Below are 20,828 nucleotides of genomic sequence, written 5' to 3'. Positions count from 1 at the left end.
TTGCCATAGGACTTGTTCTTCACAATGCAGCAGAGCAGGGGTGGGCAAATTGGCAAAATATAATAGAATATCATAACACATAAATACAGTTTAATGATATACTAGATATACACACATCACAATACGGTTTCTGACATTTGAAGAATTGAAACAAAACCCTGCATAGGCAGTGGCGCTGTACAGTCCTGGAGCTCTAACATCCAGAGGAATGTAGTTGTGCATTCCTGCTGGATTTTGGGCTGAAACAGGGCTGAAACAGGACCAATTATGCTCTCTAATGAAATGCAAAGCAGTTGCAAAGCATAGCATATTATGATTTACACTATATGGACGAAAGTATTGGGACACTTCCTCAGTCATTGTTTTCACCCAAATCAAGGCTATTAAAAAAAGTGTTTTCCTGCTTTTGCTGGAGGAAAGGGAATGTTTCTTCTAGATTTTGGAGCTCTGCTGTGAGAATTTGATTGCATTTAGCGACAAGAGCATTAGTGAGGTCAGGATGTTGGCTGATAACCAACCCACCTCATCCCCAACTCCCCAAATCATCTCAAAAGTATTGGATGGAGCACCATTGTTCCAGAGCCCACAGCTCTACAGCTGAATGCTAGGGAGCTTTACACCCCTATAGGCTACACCTGGCTTAGGGCATGGTTCCAATGGGTTCATGATTTTCTGCTGTGTGTGTGTGTGTGCATCTGCATATCTGTGTCAGCAATGGGTGCAACCTAAAGTAGCTGAATGCATTCATTAGAAGGGGTGTCCACAAATAGTTGGATTTAAAGTGTATTTCATCACGATATTGATATAAAATTGTCATATTGCCCACCCTTACAACACAGTCACGAGTGTGCCTGCTTTGTCCTGAATGCATGATCAGACTGTTAACCCTGCAGTCTCTGAATGTGCCGTTTCCACCTCATCGTGGTAAAACAGATGGAGGCTGATTAGGCTGTTTGGACCAGACTGCAGTTTACATCAGGTTAGACAATGTAACAATGACTAGTTAATAATATGTTTAGGGTCTGGAAGTTAACAGACACTTGAGGCTAGCAGTGTGAACCACATGCTCTCCTCATTCAAGGCACCTGTTTCGAGCTCACCCCAAGTCGGGGGGTTTTTGTCTGCATTGAGAAAAAAAAAATCAGGCCTTCTTAATGTGCTTGTGCGCTAACAGTGAAAGGAAGTTAATAGCCATGAGTGAACATGAGGTGATGTACATAATGCTAACTGGAAGCCGTTGTTATAGCAACAGATTCCTGTTGGCATTACGCTAACAGGAAGCTGGTAGGAAGCTGTTATTGTTAGCAACATTAGCTTTTTGGCTGAACTGTTACTTAAATGCTTTAGAAAGTCTGAGAAACAGTTTTTCTGGACCTTTTGACCCCGTTTACACCTGGTCACTTCACGCGACTAGTATCTGGATTGGATTCTGATGAGATTTTAGCCACATGAATGTACACTGGTTGTTCAAATGCGTCTCTGGTTAATCAGACTGAAATCTGATCACTGTGTGGGCTGGAATATGTAACTTTGCTCATTGCACTGCTTTTATTTTTGCTGTTTTGGTTGTACTGGGAGGGGTTTTGGTTGTCTAATGAGGGTTGGAGTGAGTCTCAGACCACCTCCTGAAGTTTCAGACCACCTCCCGTGGCCAGAATGTGGTTTGAGTGATCGGATTTGTACCCGTTGTGTGTGTGTGGTTTAGCCTTATCCAGAGATAATCCTGATACTCAAGATGGTTGAAAGGACCAGGTGTAAATGGAGTCCTTGAATGTTTTAGAGCAAAAACATTTACAAGAATGATTTGTAAATGGTAGAGTTTAAGTTCTTAAAAATAGATCTTTTATTGTTCAAATATTCTGTCTTGATGGTTGGAGTTTTTAGAGACTATTTGCGCTGTTCAACATTCGTGATTGCGTGGTCATCATCTTCACGCAAGTGTCAAGAATGTCATGGCCAGCATCCACACTCAACACTTCTCCATCTACAATCCGTAGACAATCAGACATTCAACACAGAAACAATGACGACTCTTGTAAGTAATTTGTAGTTGGACTCAAAAATGTTTAGCACTGGACCATTTTTTAAACAGTACCGAGAGGTAGACACTGTAATGATTTGTATTGTGCTTTATTTTTCTTTCATGGTACAATAATCTTTATGTACACCTCCTATGGTTTAACGAAGCTCAGCATAAGCTGTGGGCTTCTGAATTAAAGTTCTTGAAACAAAATCTGCAAAATGTCTGCATTACCTCTGATTTAAACTGGGGTTGGATTCTCAAAAACTTTGTGTGAGACAGATTTCCAATCCCTATACATCCAAAGAGCAGCCAGTGAGAACCCGAAGCATTGGACATCATTGCCATCATTGTGGCAGCGTCACTCATTCATTTGACATGGCATGCAAAGGTTTGGGCACCCCGGTCAAAAATCCCTGTTACTGTAAAGAGTTAAGCTCTATTCAGAAGGGGTTAGCCTCACATGGGGAGGTGAAGTGATGTATTAAGACTCAACATAAATGACTGAGACTGCTGTCCTGCGACCACTGATGAATTAGACAACCCACTTATAGTAATGATGAGAATTCTAGTTTGAAATTTAGCAGCTACATGTTTAGATTACGGACTACGCTGCACAGAAGCACTACGTCTCTGAGGAGTCCTTTGGCTTGTCTTCTGTATTTGAGTGCTGTACGTCATACAACACAGACACCTGCTGCAGACTTCAAAGATGACTCATCTCTCCATACTTGAGAAAAAAACCCCCAGAAAAGTCCTTTTCCACATACTGTGCCACATGTCGAGTCGCACGGAATTGATATTTACATTTATGGCATTTAGCTGACGCTGTTATCCAGAGCAACTTACATCGTTACTCGTATTAGAGAGGTGGGCCAACGTAGTGTTAGGAGTCTTGCCCAAGGACTCTTATTGGTGTAGCGCATCATAGTCACCCAGACCAGGAATCGAACCCCAGTCTCCCACGTGGTGTGGTAGCTCACTGGCAGGTAGTGGTGTTATCTGTTGCGCAACACCAACCACTACCATATATAGGTTCTTATATCTTAGGTTATGATATAACCTAAGATTTAGTTTTTTCTCTATGGCTCCTTTTACAGAAATGCATAAAATGCACTGGGATCTTTATTGATGTGTCAGCTCAATGAGAAACTCTGGTAACAACTACATCACCCCACCTCCCCATGTAAAACTAAATCTCATTTGAATAGAGGATTTAAACTTTAAACAAGGAAAAATGTCCCAATGTCGAAAAGCTTTTTAAAAATAATTTTAAACAAGATTCCTTTTTATGTAAATCTTTAACAGTTAAAAATAATAATTATAAGAAATGTCTGGACGCCCTGCTTGGTCAGTACTTAGCAACACCCCCTTTGGCAAATCTCACAGCTTTGCAAATGCCTTCTGTAGCCAGATAAGTGTCTTTCTACTCTTATTTGAGGGGTTTTAGCTCATTCCTTCTTGCAATAGGCTTCTAGTGCCTAGAGATTCCTAGGCTGTCTTGCTGCACTAATCTTTTGAGGTCTATCCACAGACGTTTGAGGATGTGTAGGTCTGGGACTGACAAGGGCCATGACAAAACCTTCATCTTGTATCTTGTATCTTGTATCTCTCTCTCTCTCTCTCTCTCTCCTAAAGGTAGTGTTTTATCGATCAACCCGTTGCTTAAAATCCTGCACCATTTTCCTCCAAACATACAGCACCTTGTTTCACTGCAGCCAGAAAGTTCTACTTTAACGAAGGTAATATTTGTGCATGTGTTGCTGCAAAGTAGAACAGTGCACTACCACTCTTCTAAATATTCCTGAAGGCCTTCTGCAGTCACACTTTCTGCAGTTTCTAACAATCCTAAGCAGTTTCAGATGAAAGTTTTCTTTATCTCCCAGACCTCCACCGTTCCTGGTAACTGCCATTTCTTATTTACATTATAAACCTACACAAACATCTTTTTAGCTTTCTCCTGCTCCTCAATTATTTCATAAAGCATCGACATGTACATCGTCTGGTCTTTCCGAACGCTGATTGTGAACAAGTCATAGCCTGAACAAGCTCATTAAGTTCCAAAAACCTGAACGCTCAAATCTCTTGGGGTGCCAAAACTTATTCTGAAATTATACACAACAAAAAGTAATGTGCTATCCTTTATTAAAATGTTAAAAAAAGAACGTTTCATCTACAACTTTATTTTTAGAGATCATTTCACTAACTTAACCATTTACATTACCAGGAATTTTGACCAGGGGTGTCAAAAACTTTTCCATGCCACTGTATATTATGTACATATGAACAAGGCTTGGGAGATTAAAGGCTATGATGGTTCTAGTTGTGGAGTCCTAAGACCTCTAAGAATCCAGTCCTGGAATGTTACTGATTTAGCCTAATGATTAACTTATAATTACAAGAACATTTTGTGCTTAATAGTAATAATAATAATAATAATAATAAAGCACTTTTTGTTACGGGTCAAATTCAACGTGAGACAACTATTAAAGGTAAAACAGGTGGAATGACCTGCTTTATTTTAAAACAGGCATGGAACAGATAGCATTTTCCATCTCCAATTCATTATCTATATCCTTTCACAGCAAGGTCATACCTCTTAACTTTTAGTGCCATCACTATTTTACAAAATGAAATAACAAAAATAAAACTCAACAGAGAAAAGCATTTTCATCAGACTTCATGTTTTAACATTCAAAAAATAAACATACAGCAGAACTGATTTTAAAAAAATTATAAACGGAATAAACACACTTGGATCCCTCTATAAAAGCATAATTTTTTTATACATTATATGTGTGAAATTAGGAAGTCCTTCAGCCTTGTTACCATCATGCATTTAGGCTTAAGGTGCAGGGGGGAAGGGCAAAACCCCAACTCCTTAGGGGCTTACAGATGTTCTTTTGATTGTGATCTGCTCGTTTCCAATCTTTCTGTTCTCGTTCCGTGGCCTCTTTTCCTTCTTATGGGGTCCACAACTGTCTCTCACCATTTCACATTTTCACCTTTTCACATGCAAATGTTTGAGCATGCTCAGTCATCCTTTTGCGACTGGCCGGCATGACATTTAGAATGATTAACACAAACATGTTCACAGCGTTTCAAAGTATATAAAGCGCCCTCGGTTGGGACTGGACATTTGAATCGTGGCTTCAGGAACAGCAGCACTGGTCCCACTGACTTTCGTTTAATGGGAATCGGCAATCTTTGACAACTTGTTAATGTTAAAACTGAGAAGTCCAACCCTACACCTTAACCCCAGCCCCGCATCTTTGGAGAAACCAAACCCGTGTTATTGTGCAAACTAAACAATTCAAATTACAGACAGTGTAAGCACAGAACTGTGATAGAAATCCGACAGTTTCTAAGCGAAGAAGGACGATTTTCATCTCACATGTCTGTCTCCTAAACGCTGTCCATCAAAAGCAGAACGGAGAGAACGCAGACCGGCTTCTTCACCGTGGGCAGAGAGACAAGCCAAGTTTACCGTCTTAATCCACCTTCACCACGCTGTAGATTTTATGTACAAACCAGAAACAAGCAAAGAAGCCAATGGTGCCTGTGGAGAAAGAAAGAGAGAGAGAGAGAAACAAATGAGGAGGAAACAGGCACTACAGAATTTATTCACAAGGATCATGCTTGTTACACAGGATTAAATTCCAAGTGCTCTTATAAAAACACTCCCATAAACAACTGAAGAGCTCAGAGCATAAGAGGCGGTAGGTCAAGAGAACTGCTCTTAAGAAACTGTACTTTAAGACAGCAGGTTTGTCTCGTCTTTCATCAAGCCTTAGCCTAAATTTTTGATGAGCCGGCCCTGCACCTGAGCACAGACTAATGGAGAGATGTGCGTTTAACGTCTGCAAGCTTGTAACACTCATCTATTTCCTTACTGCTTCAAGGTGTAGCAATATGGCTTATGTACCACCATGCCATTAATATACAAGGCATATGTAGCCTATCATACTGCTTCTGATATAAATTTTAATTAATGTAATTAATTGGTAATGACAAGACCCTTCCTGCATTTGTGAAAAGCCTGCCAACAATACACAAAAATGGCTTGTTTCATAATAATAGACTGGAATACAATAATATAAGATAGATAGATAATCTTCCATTTACATGTATTTCTATGGTTCCATTATGCTGTGCTTTTCACATCGATTCCTAAGCTGGCAGCCTTTATTAGAGCAACAGAAGCTGAACTGGTTAACTTGGACATGAAATAAAAGCATACAAAAGCCATCTTCACATAACCTTTAGCATGAGGAGAGCAAAACCTCCAACAGCCCTCGTCTCTTGAGTCTTTACATTATTATTTAAGACTTTCTGCTGTTCGGGTTTAAGATGTGTAAAGAGGCCCAAAGCAGATTTACTGCGCAAATCCAATTCTTTTGTTTGATCATTGACGCTGCCTTCTTAAATGTGGCCTGTATCTCACATTAGTCTTAATAAACCACAATGCTGAACCACACGTGCAAAACAACAATGCGCCACCTTCAACACACTCAGCTATCTACCATCTTTCCTTAGTAACAGGCATTTTGATGACGTTGTCGTAAGGACTCGACATATTCGCACACACGCAAAGTATAATAAATAAAATCAACAACAAAAAGTATGCGCCATCGCTGTCCAATGAAAAACATGCATCGCCAAAATGGTGACTTTACAGGAGAATGCAAAAATGTGCTTTACTTTGAAGCGTGCAAATGCACACGCACAGCTTGTCTAGTCCCTGTAGAAGTACTGCCAATAGATTAGGACTCTGGAGCAGATAACAATGAACCTATTGCTACTATGTCTAATGCCAGGTGTGGGCTAGAGGGGTATAAAGCCCCCCAGCATTGAGCTGTGGAGCAGTGGAACTGTGTTCTCTGTTCTATGATGGCCAGTGCTCCGTCCAGTACTTTTGGGATGAGTTGGGGAGCTGGGGATGAGGTGGGTTGGTGATTATTCAACATCCTGACCTTACTAATGCTCTTGTAGCTGAACACAATCAAATCCGTACAGTGCTGCTCCAAAATCTAGTAGAAAGCCTTCAACTGGACAGTAGACATAGCTATTCTGACAAAAGCAGGATTTCAGAACAATGAATGAGCAGGTGTCCCTATACTTTTGTCTGTATTGTGTACATGGAAAAGTCAGGTCTGTGCCAGGAAACTGAAACAAATGTAACTTAAGTCTATGAATGATTGTGGTCAAATATCCAACCAGAACTGTTCCAGGAGCTTGTTAATGGCTATCAAAAGCCTCTGGTCAAGGTGCAACTTACTAGCAAACCTTTAACTTAATATCAGGTGTGCTGTATGTACAATTTTTACCCTGAATGTGTAATATTATAATGAGAATATTAATAATAATTAATGCAACTGCATATTAACTTCCTACCACAGTAAGATTTAAGATTAAAAACTACTGCATTTCCGCTTCCATATGACCACTGATATTACTGCTGATTACAATTTTCAGCTTCTTAAACAGATGCTGATGGCAGAAATTACATTCAGACCAGCCCTAATTACAATAGAGCTGACTGATTTAACCAGTGCGGCAGCGTTGAAGCACGGGTGCACTTGACATGCAAAATGGGTGAACTGCAAGTGCTGCCCCCCCCCTCGGAACTGTCTCTGTCCCCATGCACCATATTTCTGGTCATTGCATTGCCAGGATCCAATATACAGCTCTTGAAACAGAGCAGTGCGTTATGAATAAGGATGATCCAACTGTGCGGATCTATCTGAGCACTGTAATACAGCACTGGATGGAAATGTGGTCACAGTCAGGGTGGTGGGGAAATCCACAGACAAGCTGTAAGTAAAGAGACAATACACAGCTCAATCTTCAGCTCTGGGTAATAACCTATTTTGAAACGCACTTCCATGCTGAAGACATTCGGTAGCTCGACTGCGAAGTCTTTACCGAACCCCTGCTTCGCGGATCCACACAGTGGTGCGCTACTTCATTAATCAGGCACACATAAATATATAAATAAATAAAGTAAATAAAACCCTGATTAGCTTGGTGTCATTGTTATGCTACTACGGCTGTTCTGCATTTCCTCAAAAGCTACAAAGGGAAAATAGGGGGAGAAAGGCTAGAGACACGCAAACAGATGGAGGAGACAAAACGAGGCTACGACAGAAGTCGTCAGGTTAGGATGAACTTCAGCATTTCGGTTCTCGTTCAACTTGTGTGGGTGTTTTCTACCAGGAAGAACTAGAGCGTGCCTTTACCATGTCAACTCCTGACCACCTCTACCTATATTTATTTTAATTAATTAAATAAATAAATAAATAAATCATGCATACATACTAACATCCATACATATAGGTGTTTCATAAACAAGCTCCTGTTCTAGCTTCCAGTCTTCCTATTTGAGGTAGCAGCAGCCAGGGCTTCTGAAGCATCTATTAGAATCCATGGCAACAAACAAACAGGGAGGCTGATATTTGTTGTGTAAATGGCCGCGGCACAACCTCGGCCGTAATAGCAAAAGACATACGATGTGCTGTAATCATCCGTGATTACAAGCAGGAGTGCTCTGTAATAGGCAATCGCTTCACTGAATGCTCTCTGAGCATGAGCCTCTATTATCTTACCCAAACTATCGGCAACGTAGAAGACCATTACTGTTTCGAGCCAGAATCTGAGGAGGCTGAGATTTTGTATCAAAGTAAGCTAAGTGGCTGAAGATTGCAATTGCTTTTAACAGCAGCATATCTGAACTTGCCGGAGACCGGGGCATATTTCTAATTCACCACTAAAAAGAACGAGAAGCATGTTGTTTTGAGATGTGGAGCAAGTTAAGGTCAGCCTCAAGCAAGTACATGGGCTAGGAGATTTTGTAAGCTTTTTCAGTTCAAACAAACCACTAGGCCACGAGGCCTAACACAGAGGTATATTTTGTTGCACAATTACACCCCGATGTACAACCTGCATGTTTTATTTTAAATACTAAAATATTAAGAAAAATCTCTTTTTTTATTTAATTGGACATATATTGTATGTGTTTGTAAGGCAGCATGTGTAGATGCTCTATGCGTGTCTTTTCTGTGGGCCTCTGCTGGCTTGCAGCTGCTCCGCTCTGACCTCCTCCAGCTCAGCAGATGAAGGAGGCAAACTGGGGAAGATTTGATTAAGACCAGCATGTGGGGCGCAATTTCTCACAATAATACTAAAGGATGGGACGGAATATTTATAAGTGTCCTCATTTACTCTTGACCCATACATGTCTACCGAAGTGCAAGACGGCCAGCAGGGGAGAAGCACTGAACAACACTACAATGTCATTTATATACAGACTGTATAGTTTTCTTCTCTTCCCGGCCTCTCATTCATGTCAGGTTAAATAAAAAAACTATTTATCTGCTGGTAAACTATAATTCTGAGGGAGGGAGGTGTTGAAAAATGTGTGCAAGTGTGACACTAAGCAAACACAAGTCATGCTTACAGGAAAATCATCACTAGAACAGGATACAAATCCTGCACATTTTCAAACAGTTCCTATTGCACACCACTATTTGGCTTAATGACTTTCAACCTCTGACACCTTCAGAGACAGAGCAAACAGAGCGAACCAAACACACCCTGCTCTTGACACATTCTTCCTACAATGCGGCGTCACCGCGATACACCTGTTCCTAAAATCAATGGCAATTTCTGGGCTGACTCTGTGATGGATGCCAGTGATCAAAGAGCTGCTTGTTGTTGTTTGTTGGAACATTAAACCATAAGTCTTGTAGCTTCATGGCAAATTGTACATATGATATAAAAGCATCTTAAGCTCATGCTTTTTAAGCTGTGGGGATGGGAATATTCCATGAAAACATCAGAAATTATTTATGTTATTTTTCCACTCACCCGTGAAGAGGAAGAATATAAGAACCATAATCATGGTGTAGCCAAAGTAAAGGATAGTGCTGGCAGCCCCTTGGATTTGGAGTTTGGAGAAAAAATAATGTATAGCGTAGACGAACAGATAAACTGCAGTGAATCCACTGGTAAGGAACGATCGCCACCACCAGTGATAGTCCTGCAATGCGAGAGGCAGAGAGCATTCGTTAAGGAAAAAGCTCTACAGGTCATAATTCTGCTCAAAGTACATGCAAGACTAGTGTAATACCACTAGCCAATAAAGATAAAAAGATAGCTTACAGAAGAACTTGCTCTAGGGTTTCCTGTGTGAAAACACTAAATTTGCTGATCTTTTTATTTACATATGAGCTTATGGTTAAACATTTCTATAGCAAATTAATGCTTAAATGGATATCACTTCTTAAGCCATAACTAACTCAGAAAGCCTTCATGTAAACAACCTTACACATTCATTTCACAGAACTTAGCAAAGAATACATTTACATGTACTCTTTAATAGTATTGTGATGGGGCCTAGCTAGTCTCACCTCAGCACACAAATGAAAGTAGCAGAGCAGTACAGTAGCCTCAGAACAAGTGATGAGGAGGATGATGAACACCAAGAACAGGAAGCCGAACATATAATACATCTGATGAGACCTGCATGTAGACAAGAAACCCAGCAAAGTTTTGTCAGACTCCAGAGTTAAATCTTAAAAAAAAGGTACATGTTTCTGTTTTGTAATGTTAACTGCATTATTGTCACGGTATTTGAAGCGCTTTAGTGTGGAAAACCCACCAGATGCTGTTGAGGATGAAAAAGAGCTGGATGAAGATGCAACCGAAGGGCAGGATGCCGCCCATGATGATGCCCGGTAGGGGTTTGGTGAAGAAGGACTGCTCAGGGATCTGCCGGGGGATCTGATTTGTTCGCACTGGATGTTCGATCGCCTGCAAAAAACACCCACAAACAGGATGGATATCATGTGTTGGTTTATGTCATAATCAGACATATTGATCTGACCGAAACTGGTCGGAAAAAAAAGCATTTAATAACTATTAAATTCATTATTTTATTTGTTATTATTATATTCATTAAGCTAGGCTACTACATTAAAGTGTAATGCTTGAAACATTTTACATATTTGTTTTGAAATTACCATCAGCAGAAATGAACATGAAAAATTCTGGATATGGGCACCAGCTCCCAATGTGCATATTAGTGCATCCCTACTAATTAAAGCGAGACATTTCTGAGCACTGCTGGCAACCAGAAAAATGTCAACAATCTACTCACAGCATTTATGATTTTATACTCTTCTAACTATTCAAATGACTATACATTCCCTATTAAAGGCATTCACAGCTTCTAAAATAGCACTGTTCAGTTTGAAAAGCCTGACAAAGGCAGATCAATAAAGATAAATATTTAACTCACGTGTTTCTTGAAGCCAAAGTATGCGCCCAGGAATGTAAGTGGGACAGAGATGCCAAACCACATGCCCAGAACGGCCACCAGCGTTCCAAATGGGATGGCTGCAGATGAGCCTTCCACCCACAGGATCAGATTCATTAAGAAGAAATCCGCAAACACAATCCTGCCAAGGTAAGAACACAGGGATATTGCAGATAAAACAGGGAAATGCTTAGAGGCCTTTATTGATTGTTACTCAAAAATAAAGGTAACATACCCAGGACACAGAAGTGCAGTCAGAAAAACATTGGTCTTCCATTTTTCACCACCGAAACCTGTGGAGAGGCAGAGAGATATTACAAGACAACCATATTCACCATTTGTGTTGGACACAGAAGGAATGTGGCCTCCGCCTTTAAACCCTCAGTGCAGTGAACACACACATACACATTAGTGATCAAACACACCTATTGACAGGGAGCAGTAAAGGGCCTTGTTCAAGCGTGCCAATAGTGGCAGCTTGCCAAGCCTGGGTATCGAACCAACAACTGTCATCAATAGCCCAGTGCTCTAACTGCTGAGCCACCACTGCTAGTGCCCCTTTAGAATAAAGTACTTATCCGTTTATGTTTTGCATATTCTTGATATTTTTGCTTTCTTAGTAATTAAATGTGTGAAATTTGATTTAAGAAAATGAAGTAGAAAATAGGTAATGAAACCTGTGAAAGTAATAGTAATAGTTTAATGTAATAGACTACATTAAATCTGGTCTGGACCAGTTAGCAAAGACCAACTAAACAGGTCTGCTGCCTTCATTCCTTATTAGCAACATTAGCATTAGAACGTCTCATTCGTTTTAAAGGGCTCCAGTCGTGGAAAACTGAATGTCCCTCACTTTACAGAATTAAAGGAGCTTGCAGTAATGCCGTGTGTAAATATTGTTAAAAGTTCCTACTGTTCACTTCCCAGGCCATACAGTTCATATATGGAAATTAAGCTGTTTTGAGACACGAGAACCAACTCATTGACATATACCCGCCAATTCATTCTACTGCAGTTTAGCCCCGTCATTCATATTCCAGTTCTGAGGAATGCTTCAGGTCTAAATGCACAACACAGGGCAGCCAATCAGAAAAAAGCTCATTAATCATTAAAGTAGTAAAGGTGCAGTGACAGAAATAGTCAGGATAAAGAAAGGTTGGTAAAAATGTTGTTTATAAAATATGAGCTCTTTAATGCACAATGTCCTTACTCTTATAGAGTCTGGCTGAAACATAGCCAGCAGGCGTGCCTAGCAGGACCCACAGCACCACTGCACAGGTCATAAGGGCTCCTCTGTTCGCCGGAGAGAGGAATCCAAGGCAAGCCAAGACTGAAAAGAAAGGTTTAACAGTATTTACTGGAACCGAACTAGAAGCGTCAGTTTAAGCTCAGAAAGACTTTGCATTGATCACAGAAGCAAGACATTAATCTTTAACGCAGGCCAAAAAAGTCTGCACTGCACAACTTAATGTTCTTCTTACACAGTGTGATGAAGGTCATGATGAAGATCTGTGTGCCCTGCCCAAGAAATACAGACAGCAGCATGCCCTTCTGAGGTGGTCTGAAGACATCCCCATGAACCTGCTTCCACCCAGACTCCTCTTGGGCATCCTCCTGCAGATCACATCACAACACACATCCAATCACTACTACAAGACTAGGAGTTATTGTTTTTTGTATCTCTTTCAAAGAACATTTCGACCATTACGGACCATAATTTGAGCGTAAGTATTCCTTATTAGTAAAGGGGGCGTCCCTGCTTTAAAAAAAAATAAACAGCATAGCCAGTTCAAAGCTCTTGACCCCCATAGGGTATGTTTTTGTTTGAGCTTAATGGCTTAGCTGGTCTACAAGCATGATCAATCTGACCAAGCTAGACAACTAGAATGACTAAGCTTGACCATGCTGGCTGACTGGCATGAACATGACTACCAGCAAGACCAAGCCGGTTGCCCAGCATGACCAAATATGACCAAAATCAAATGCAACATAAACTATGCCAGCTGGCTTACAAGCATAGATGCAAGCAAGCCTGGATGGCCAGCTTTTCATTTTGACCAACAAAGACAAGCTACCAGCAAATGCTGGTGCTGAGCTGGATTTTTTTTTTAGCAGGGATATTAGAAAGATAGTTGCCACTAATTAGCAAAACAGTCATTTGTGCCTACTAGCTTTCATTCAGCGTTAACACTATTAGCATCTTTTTCCTGAACTATTCCTTTAGTTTCCCACGTATATGAAAGAAGACTGTTCAGGTACTTCAAGAGTTGTCTGAGAAAAAGCAAGGTGAAACACCTCTGAAATGGGATAAAATATGGTGTAGAGAACAATCAGGAGAACTTTTTTGCTGCATTTTTCTCATTTGCACCATGACTATTGTGAGCATGATCAATACACCATGTTTTAGAGCACAGAGAAAACTCCCAGAAACAAGGTATGTAACAGTCACCAAAATCACCCCTGAAAAGATCTGTAAACAGAGCCTTGGATCTGGCTTACATATGTAATGCATGTCTGTCGATGGATCTTAACCAAGTCTGCCTGTGAATGGCACAAATGAGACTTCATTTGGATCATTTAATACACAATAAAAATAGTGACAGCACAGAAGACAAAAAAGGCCTCTCTTTGACTCGTCCATGACAACCAATCATAAGTGTAAATGAAATGGAAATGCATTATACCACATGTTGTTTTTTTCCCCCCCCAGTGGGAGACATTCAAAATGTAAACCCGCAACCTTCAGAGTAAGATCCTATATAACTTCAGTAATCTTTTTACCACTAACTGGATTTCCATTCATTACACGTCGTTCCCAGAAGGCCATGGCACTGCACGTTTTAGAGTTCTTCCACAAACACTTGATTGAGGAGCACTAAATGGTTTCTTACAGTAATCCTAAGAGATTCTAATGTCTAATGGCCATGTTTGAAGATAAATAAGCTACATAACACATCCCCACTGCTTACGGCACATCTGAATACAACTGGTTAAACTGGTAACATTTTCAGAAGTCAATAAAGCAGGCTGTACCTGGTCCACTTGGTTGTACCTTGCGATGTCCCTGTGCAATGTTCTCAGCATGATCATGGCCACCATCCCAGAGAGGAAGAGCACGATGACCAGAGAGTTCATAATGCTTCAAAAAACATGACAAACAAAGACAATTTATACTCATGTAAACACCACAGGCTACACTCACAGAGCAGGTCAAAGTGGCCCAAATCCGCTCTTTTTTTAATGTGTTTTTCAGTGAACGACAAAATCATACTGAATCTGATGTTTTCAATTCCAAACTAGGCCAGGTTTAAATGTGGTACTAAAATCTGATACATGGACGTAGCAATGCAACAGCTAGCAAGAGGCGAGACAGCGAGGTATCAGACCTTAAAAATATTTGGGGTGATATGTGCCTTATCTGAATTTTGGCTGGACAGAGACCAATATCACGACGCTCTGTGTTTGTAGAAATTTCTAAAGAAATTGCTGAATGCGGCTACAGTGGCTACAGCGTCAAAAGACAATAAAATTTTTTTAAACATTTTAAGTTTTTACAGCGAGCTTGAAGGCATTCTCGGTGATGAGCCCAGCTGTCAGCCGCTGAAATCCCTTGCTAGCTTCTGTGATGATGAAAAAAATGCAACCGAAACGTCCCATGAAGCATTATTTTTTTGTGTATGAGCATTAGTGTAGGAGCATGATCTGTTTAGATAGATGTTTTTACACATTAAAACGATTCTGAACAGCCTTTATAAAAACAACAACAAAAAAAAACACCACATTGGATTTGAGCCACTTTACTTAGTCTTAGAGTTCTCTGTACATGTAATATACACATCTAAACTAATCTGAGAGAAAGAGAAAGTACAACCCTCCTCACCTAAACCACTGGATGTTTGTATGAGGCATGGAAACCAAGATGTAATCCCATCTTGAAGCCCACTTGATCAGATCTGTGGACTGAAGAGAAGAAAATCAATCCGTTGAATTCCCAATAAGAGTTCAAAATCTGAACAAACCAATATTTTTTAAAATTCTACTCACTTCAAACTTGACTGAATAAGAATAGGTCACGTTCAGATTACTGCCAAATTGCCCTGGTACCTCCATGGGTGGTCCTTCACATGGCTGGCTATTCTCCTCACTGTGTTTAATACTAAAAGACACACATTACACCATAAATCTTTAATATTGATAACTGATTCTTATCTGATAAATATCTAACTGGCTAAACACAGATTTACTAAACATCTCAGAACTAGGAATGGTTTAATCTTTAAGGGGGAAAAAAGGCATTCTTCCCAGCAGGTGAACTTTATTAGTGTCATCCAAGGCAGATTTTCTTTTTAAAAGAACTAGGGCTAACCTCTTGGGCTCCAGTCTCGCGGCCACCAGCCGAGCACCATTCCAACTCTCCTTTTCTGCACTGTGGTAGGTTATGATGATGTCCACATGGTTGAAGAGGTAGAAAGTGTTTTTCTTGTTGAACTCAGACTTCGAGAGAAGTAGACCACACCATTAACACACAGATTTAGCTGTCATCTTATACAACAGGAGCTCTGAATAGGCTTAGTCTGAATGTCATCTTATACTGATTGCTACCACCAGACCTTTTCTTGCCCTTTCATTTCTTTAGGTGCCACAAAGAGCAGTTAAAGAGTAACAGGAAGGCATACTCACATTAATGACGCAGGCATCTTTAGGCCGTCCTTCGGAGGTTACTAGGCAACCGATTGGAAAGCCAGGGTTGCAGTATTTCTGACCATCCTCCACATCATAGCACCACGTTACAGGCATGTTGTCAACAATCCTGCAAATAGGGACCTTTCGCTCAGCAAACCTTTCTGCCTCAGGATTAAAGCAAATTTAAGCAAATATCTTTCTTGTAAGGGGGGGAAATAGATCCACTCACCAGTGATGCTGGTAATTCAGCTGCATGCCTCTTTTGAGAAAGTCCAAATTGGCTTTATCTTCCTGCTTAGACATGTCGTATGATTTGGTGCACACCTTTTGGCAAGGCTGATTTTGCCTAAATTTGAACTGAAAGAGAAGCATTATTACAACAAAATACTGACAATTTGTGAAAGAGATGCACCGATATGGGAATTCTGGGCCGATGCAAATACTGCAAATGTTATGGTTAAATAAATAAAATGCTAATATTTTATTTGCATTTTATTTCAGCATCCCCTAAACAAATGATTTGGATATCATTGTGCCTCTCTAATTTGTGTCTATGATAGTGAGATGCTGAAATACATGTAAGCCATACAGCTGAAGGCAAAACAGACTAGACACAAACAAAACAAACAGCCAAGACCACGAGACTGTCGCATCTCAGCTCTGCAGTTATACAAGACACCCTAAGAGTCATACAAACCTGCAACCAGCTTAAAAAGGTCACCGGCAATTTGATACCACAGCCGCATATCAGGCTTATGTGCAGTAACAACAGCTCATACAGTGGCTGCATGATGCTGCACTTTTTAAAAGAATCTTTTAAAAGGTCTAAAAAGCTTCACATTTTTAGCCCAGTCCAAACGCATCCGGACATTTTAAAAAACAGAAATCTCCCTTCCTCCATTTTTGAAGAACTTTTCGTTCAGACAGAGAGAAAAAAAAGCTTGCATGAGCACGTTAGCTCTGTGTGGGGCGATAGTACCCTCATAAAGAGAGACATCAAAACCACAAATAAGAAAGAAAATTGGGTTTAATTCTAAATTACACACTAGTCCCTATGTAGTGTACTACACAATTGACAAAATCACAGATTCCTAAATAGAGCATCATATATCTGTAGTTTACATCATCAGCACTTTTATAAAGTATCATCATACTTTTATAAAGGTATAATTTCCCTCATCCACACAACAACACTGTACACAGAGTTTTCAAAAATTCCCACCTTGGAAAGCTCCATTTTTAGTGACCAAAAAGGACCTTTTGATGTGGACGGGAGGCCAAAAAGCAAAAATTAAAGTATCCGGATGCAATAGGACAGGACCTCTATTACAAAGAATGGTTCTTTATGGAACCAATGCCTATGGGGGCAGTGGTGGCTCAGCGGTTAGAGCGCCGGGCTCGGCAAGCTGCCACTATTGGGCCCTTGAGCAAGACCCTTTACCCTCTCTGCTCCCTGGGCGCTGGAGTTGGCTATCCACCGCTCTGGGTGTGTGTGTGTGTGTACTCACTGGCCCTAGTTCACTAGTGTGTGTGTTCACTACCATCTGCAACTAGAACAGGTAAAGCTAATCACATTTTTTTAAAAGGAAACTGTGTAGGATATTAATCCCTACAGCTCTCCTTGCAAAGGTCAGGAGTACCCAGTCTTATCAGCAAAGGTACTGAACAACTGTTTAAAAAATGATTAAACAGGTAACACTGAAGTTAGGTGTGTCCTCGCTTTTATATGCTTTTTTGTGGACAGGATCAATCATCCCTGGTGGGTACTTTACAACGCAGGATATCTCAGTTCAGCCAGTCTAGCCAGTGGAATGGGAGCAGAGCTTAGAGCATTCCTGCCCAACTGCAGTCTATGGACAGTTAACGGCAACCTCATCTTGACCATGTCGCCAATTAGCTTACAGTGCTTGGGCCAGAGACTGGCTTCCAAGAGCAAAACATCATCCTACCTTGTAAGGTGATGTCTCAATTCTCTCTCCGAATAACACCTGGCCAAGGTTTTCTGAGGGCCTCTTCTCCTCTGCGTCTTTGCAAAAATCGAACCTGGAATAGCAAATTTATTCACTTATCAGTTACAGCAGCGAGGGAAGGTGCTGAATCCTAATAGGCCCATATCTTACATTTTCTTCATCCACTTATGAAGGTTGTGTCAGGCATGGTTTTGGTATGACCATTTTGTAACCTCTCTTTATTTCTTTCATTAAAGGTTTTTGTTGAAGTGCAACAAAAAATATGTACAAATCTGACTGAACTATGCAAATACTTGTTCTGACTGTGCCACATTAAAAAAACAGTCTGACTACATGTATGCATGCATGCATGCAGATCAGCCATAACATTAAAACCACCTCACTAACATTGTGTAGCTGTCCCTCAAACCGCCAAAACCTCCATGGATCAGACCTGTTTGTTCAACTCGTCCCACAGATGACTGATCAGATTGAGATCTGAGGAATTTGAAGGCCAATACCTTGAACTCTCCGTCATGTTCCTCAAACCATTCCCTCTCCAAATGAATCAATGACACTTGGCCACAGGTCAAGTTACCTAGCCATTACAGCTTAGCCAAAGCTTGTCAAAACTGCTCAGATTCTTTCGCTTGCCCATTTCCTCTGCTTTTCACACAGCATCTTAAAAACCTGACAGCTTAGCTTAGTTCCCATACACGAACAGACTCTCGGGCCAACATTACAGTGATCAATGCAACTCATTCAAAAAGGCTCAGGCAGACTTACACATCATATTCATATGGCAGGACAGATTCCACAGAGTCCAGTCTATTGACAAACAGCTGAATCTCGTCCTGTAGAAGAAAGAAAGCACTGGTGATCACAATGACTGTCACTCTTACAAATCTCTAAAAAAGTGAGAGAGACCTGCCTCTTCATCTCAACCCAAGTGTCAGTCAGGCAGTTCAGGTATAGCAAGCAGCTAACTTAGCTAGCTAGCTGACTAGTTATCTAGCTAGCTACCCAGCTAAAACATGATGGGTTTGCTTTTCGTACACGACTTTAGGTGTTCATATCTGTTATCTGTGTGATGGGATCTTGTCTGCTCTAAACATCACAGTGTTGGCTAGGTAATGTACACTGATACACCACAAGCAGGCCAGCAAGCTAACCCAGCTAACCACAGAGTGCTAGCTAGCTGTAACTTATAGCTAGTGCTAGCTACAGCAGGATGCTGGCGATGCTGGCGAAATGAACAGTGTTCAACACACTGGAAACGACACAAGAATAAAAGTGGGGATAGGAAAAGGGAAAACCTTTACCTGACAGTCGTCGGTTTTCTTGTCCTCTTCGCAAAAACTAACAGGAGCTAAACCCGGAAGGTAGAATCCGGAGACTGGGATCAATGCAAGCAAACTGCACGTTAAAGCAACCCATAAGCTCAGAGGCTTCATTTTACTGACGGGTTTGTTCAACTTTAGCTTCGCTTAGCAGACACTCTTCTTCTGTAGCTAGCTAAGTCAAACCGAGCTGCTCTGTGGTGACTCTATTAAACAGCGAGGCACGGTGCTGAGTTTCCAACTGCCTCTCAGAGCCTGTCCCCCAGCTCCGCTCCTTCTTCCGCTGAGTTCCGGCTCTCTGGCGGGATGGGCGAGACCAGTCTTCACTGTTCGATCCGATATGAAGAAATACCAAAAGTAATACAACGATACCGATACTAATATTTTTAGTATATATTATATATTATAATATTTATTTCTCATGTAAATAAAAAATAAAGCATATTTGAAAAATAATGCATAGTAATCTCATTGAGATGGATTTTTTTTTTGAAGAAATTGTAATGTAAACACGTTGTCCATCCAAAAACAAATGTAATATGAACAGAATAAAATAAAGCGTTTCAGGTTTTTTATGTAGGTAGTTATATCATAATGTATCACTAAATATATACATATATATTAGACCATACCCAAACTCACACAACAGTGCGGTGCAGACATTAAAGGTACACATATTCGTCACTGTACAGTGTGCACTGTACAGCGAAATGTGTCCTCCGCATTTAACCCATCTGGTAGTGAACACACACTCACACACACACATGTGTTAGGGGCAGTGAGTACACACACACACCCAGAGCGGTGGGCAGCCAACTCCAGCGCCTGGGGAGCAGAGAGGGTAAAGGGCCTTGCTCAAGGGCCCAACAGTGGCAGCTTGCCGAGCCCGGGAATCGAACCCACAACCCTGTTATCGATATCCCGGTGCTCTAACCGCTGAGCCACCACTGCCCCCTACTAGTTTTTCCCCATATTTATGGGAGGCCTGTTACAGAGTGACAGGGTTTGTGGGTTCGATACCCGGGGCTCGACAAGCTGCCACCGATGGGCCCTTGAGCAAGGCCCTTTACCCTCTCTGCTCCCCAGGCTGCCCACCACTCTGAGCATGTGTGCTTACTGTCACTGTGTGTGTGTGTTTGATCACTAGTGTGTGTGTGTGTGTGTGTGTGTGTGTGTATGTGTGTGTGTGTGTTGACTACATGGATGGGTTCAAGGCAGAGGCCAAATTCCACATACATTTGCCACATTGGTCCACATGAGTCTGAATCTGGTCCACACCAAACAGGTTCATGGAATTGTGCCCTCCGTCGATCAAATCCATTGATTGGAAGAGTAGCAGTCGTGCAGAAAATTCCATATGCATGACAGTAAATGGTTTTGCAACCTTTTCCAGCCTACTGAGCTTCAATATCTCTCTGGGAATTTGCTTTGTTCAAGATTTGGCAACACAAACCCGTCTAGTAAAGACTTAAGAGTATGTTCTTGAAACGTTGGAGGGCCTCAAATGCCTGTTTTCCAGC

The 20,828-nt window shown here is 41.0% G+C and overlaps 1 protein-coding gene across 2 annotated transcripts; it reads right to left on the bottom strand.

Moving 5' to 3' along the window:
• Positions 1-4,687: 4,687 nt before the first annotated feature.
• tm9sf5 (transmembrane 9 superfamily protein member 5) lies at positions 4,688-19,603 on the bottom strand. 2 transcript variants are annotated; one of them, XM_072663858.1, is made up of 18 exons: positions 19,291-19,603; positions 18,755-18,822; positions 17,969-18,062; positions 16,249-16,376; positions 16,017-16,146; positions 15,703-15,830; positions 15,381-15,492; positions 15,217-15,296; positions 14,370-14,475; positions 13,836-13,877; positions 12,818-12,950; positions 12,547-12,666; positions 11,572-11,629; positions 11,319-11,478; positions 10,680-10,831; positions 10,429-10,540; positions 9,887-10,058; positions 4,688-5,579 (listed from the first exon to the last, which is right to left on the bottom strand). In XM_072663858.1, exons 1-18 carry the CDS (start codon positions 19,420-19,422, stop codon positions 5,512-5,514), a joined length of 1,995 nt encoding a protein of 664 aa, XP_072519959.1. In that variant the 5' UTR covers positions 19,423-19,603; the 3' UTR covers positions 4,688-5,511. The 2 variants fall into 2 exon arrangements, with proteins under 2 accessions (XP_072519959.1, XP_072519958.1); XM_072663857.1 differs by lacking the exon at positions 13,836-13,877.
• Between the last annotated feature and the right edge of the window lie 1,225 nt (positions 19,604-20,828).

Source organism: Salminus brasiliensis, chromosome 19 (assembly GCF_030463535.1).
Source record: "Salminus brasiliensis chromosome 19, fSalBra1.hap2, whole genome shotgun sequence".
NCBI lineage: Eukaryota > Metazoa > Chordata > Actinopteri > Characiformes > Bryconidae > Salminus > Salminus brasiliensis.
This window is presented reverse-complemented; position numbering and strand designations above follow the sequence as displayed.

Bases quoted from the DNA above. Each gene is read 5' to 3' on its own strand.
- tm9sf5 (XM_072663858.1), bottom strand. From the start codon at position 19,422: ATGAAGCCTCTGAGCTTATGGGTTGCTTTAACGTGCAGTTTGCTTGCA. The intron at 16,147-16,248 runs GTGAGTGGATCT...CCCTATTTGCAG, and splicing joins CTGAATTACCAGCATCACTG to GATTGTTGACAACATGCCTG. The intron at 10,832-11,318 runs GTGAGTTAAATA...TGTTTTTTGCAG, and splicing joins ACTTTGGCTTCAAGAAACAC to GCGATCGAACATCCAGTGCG.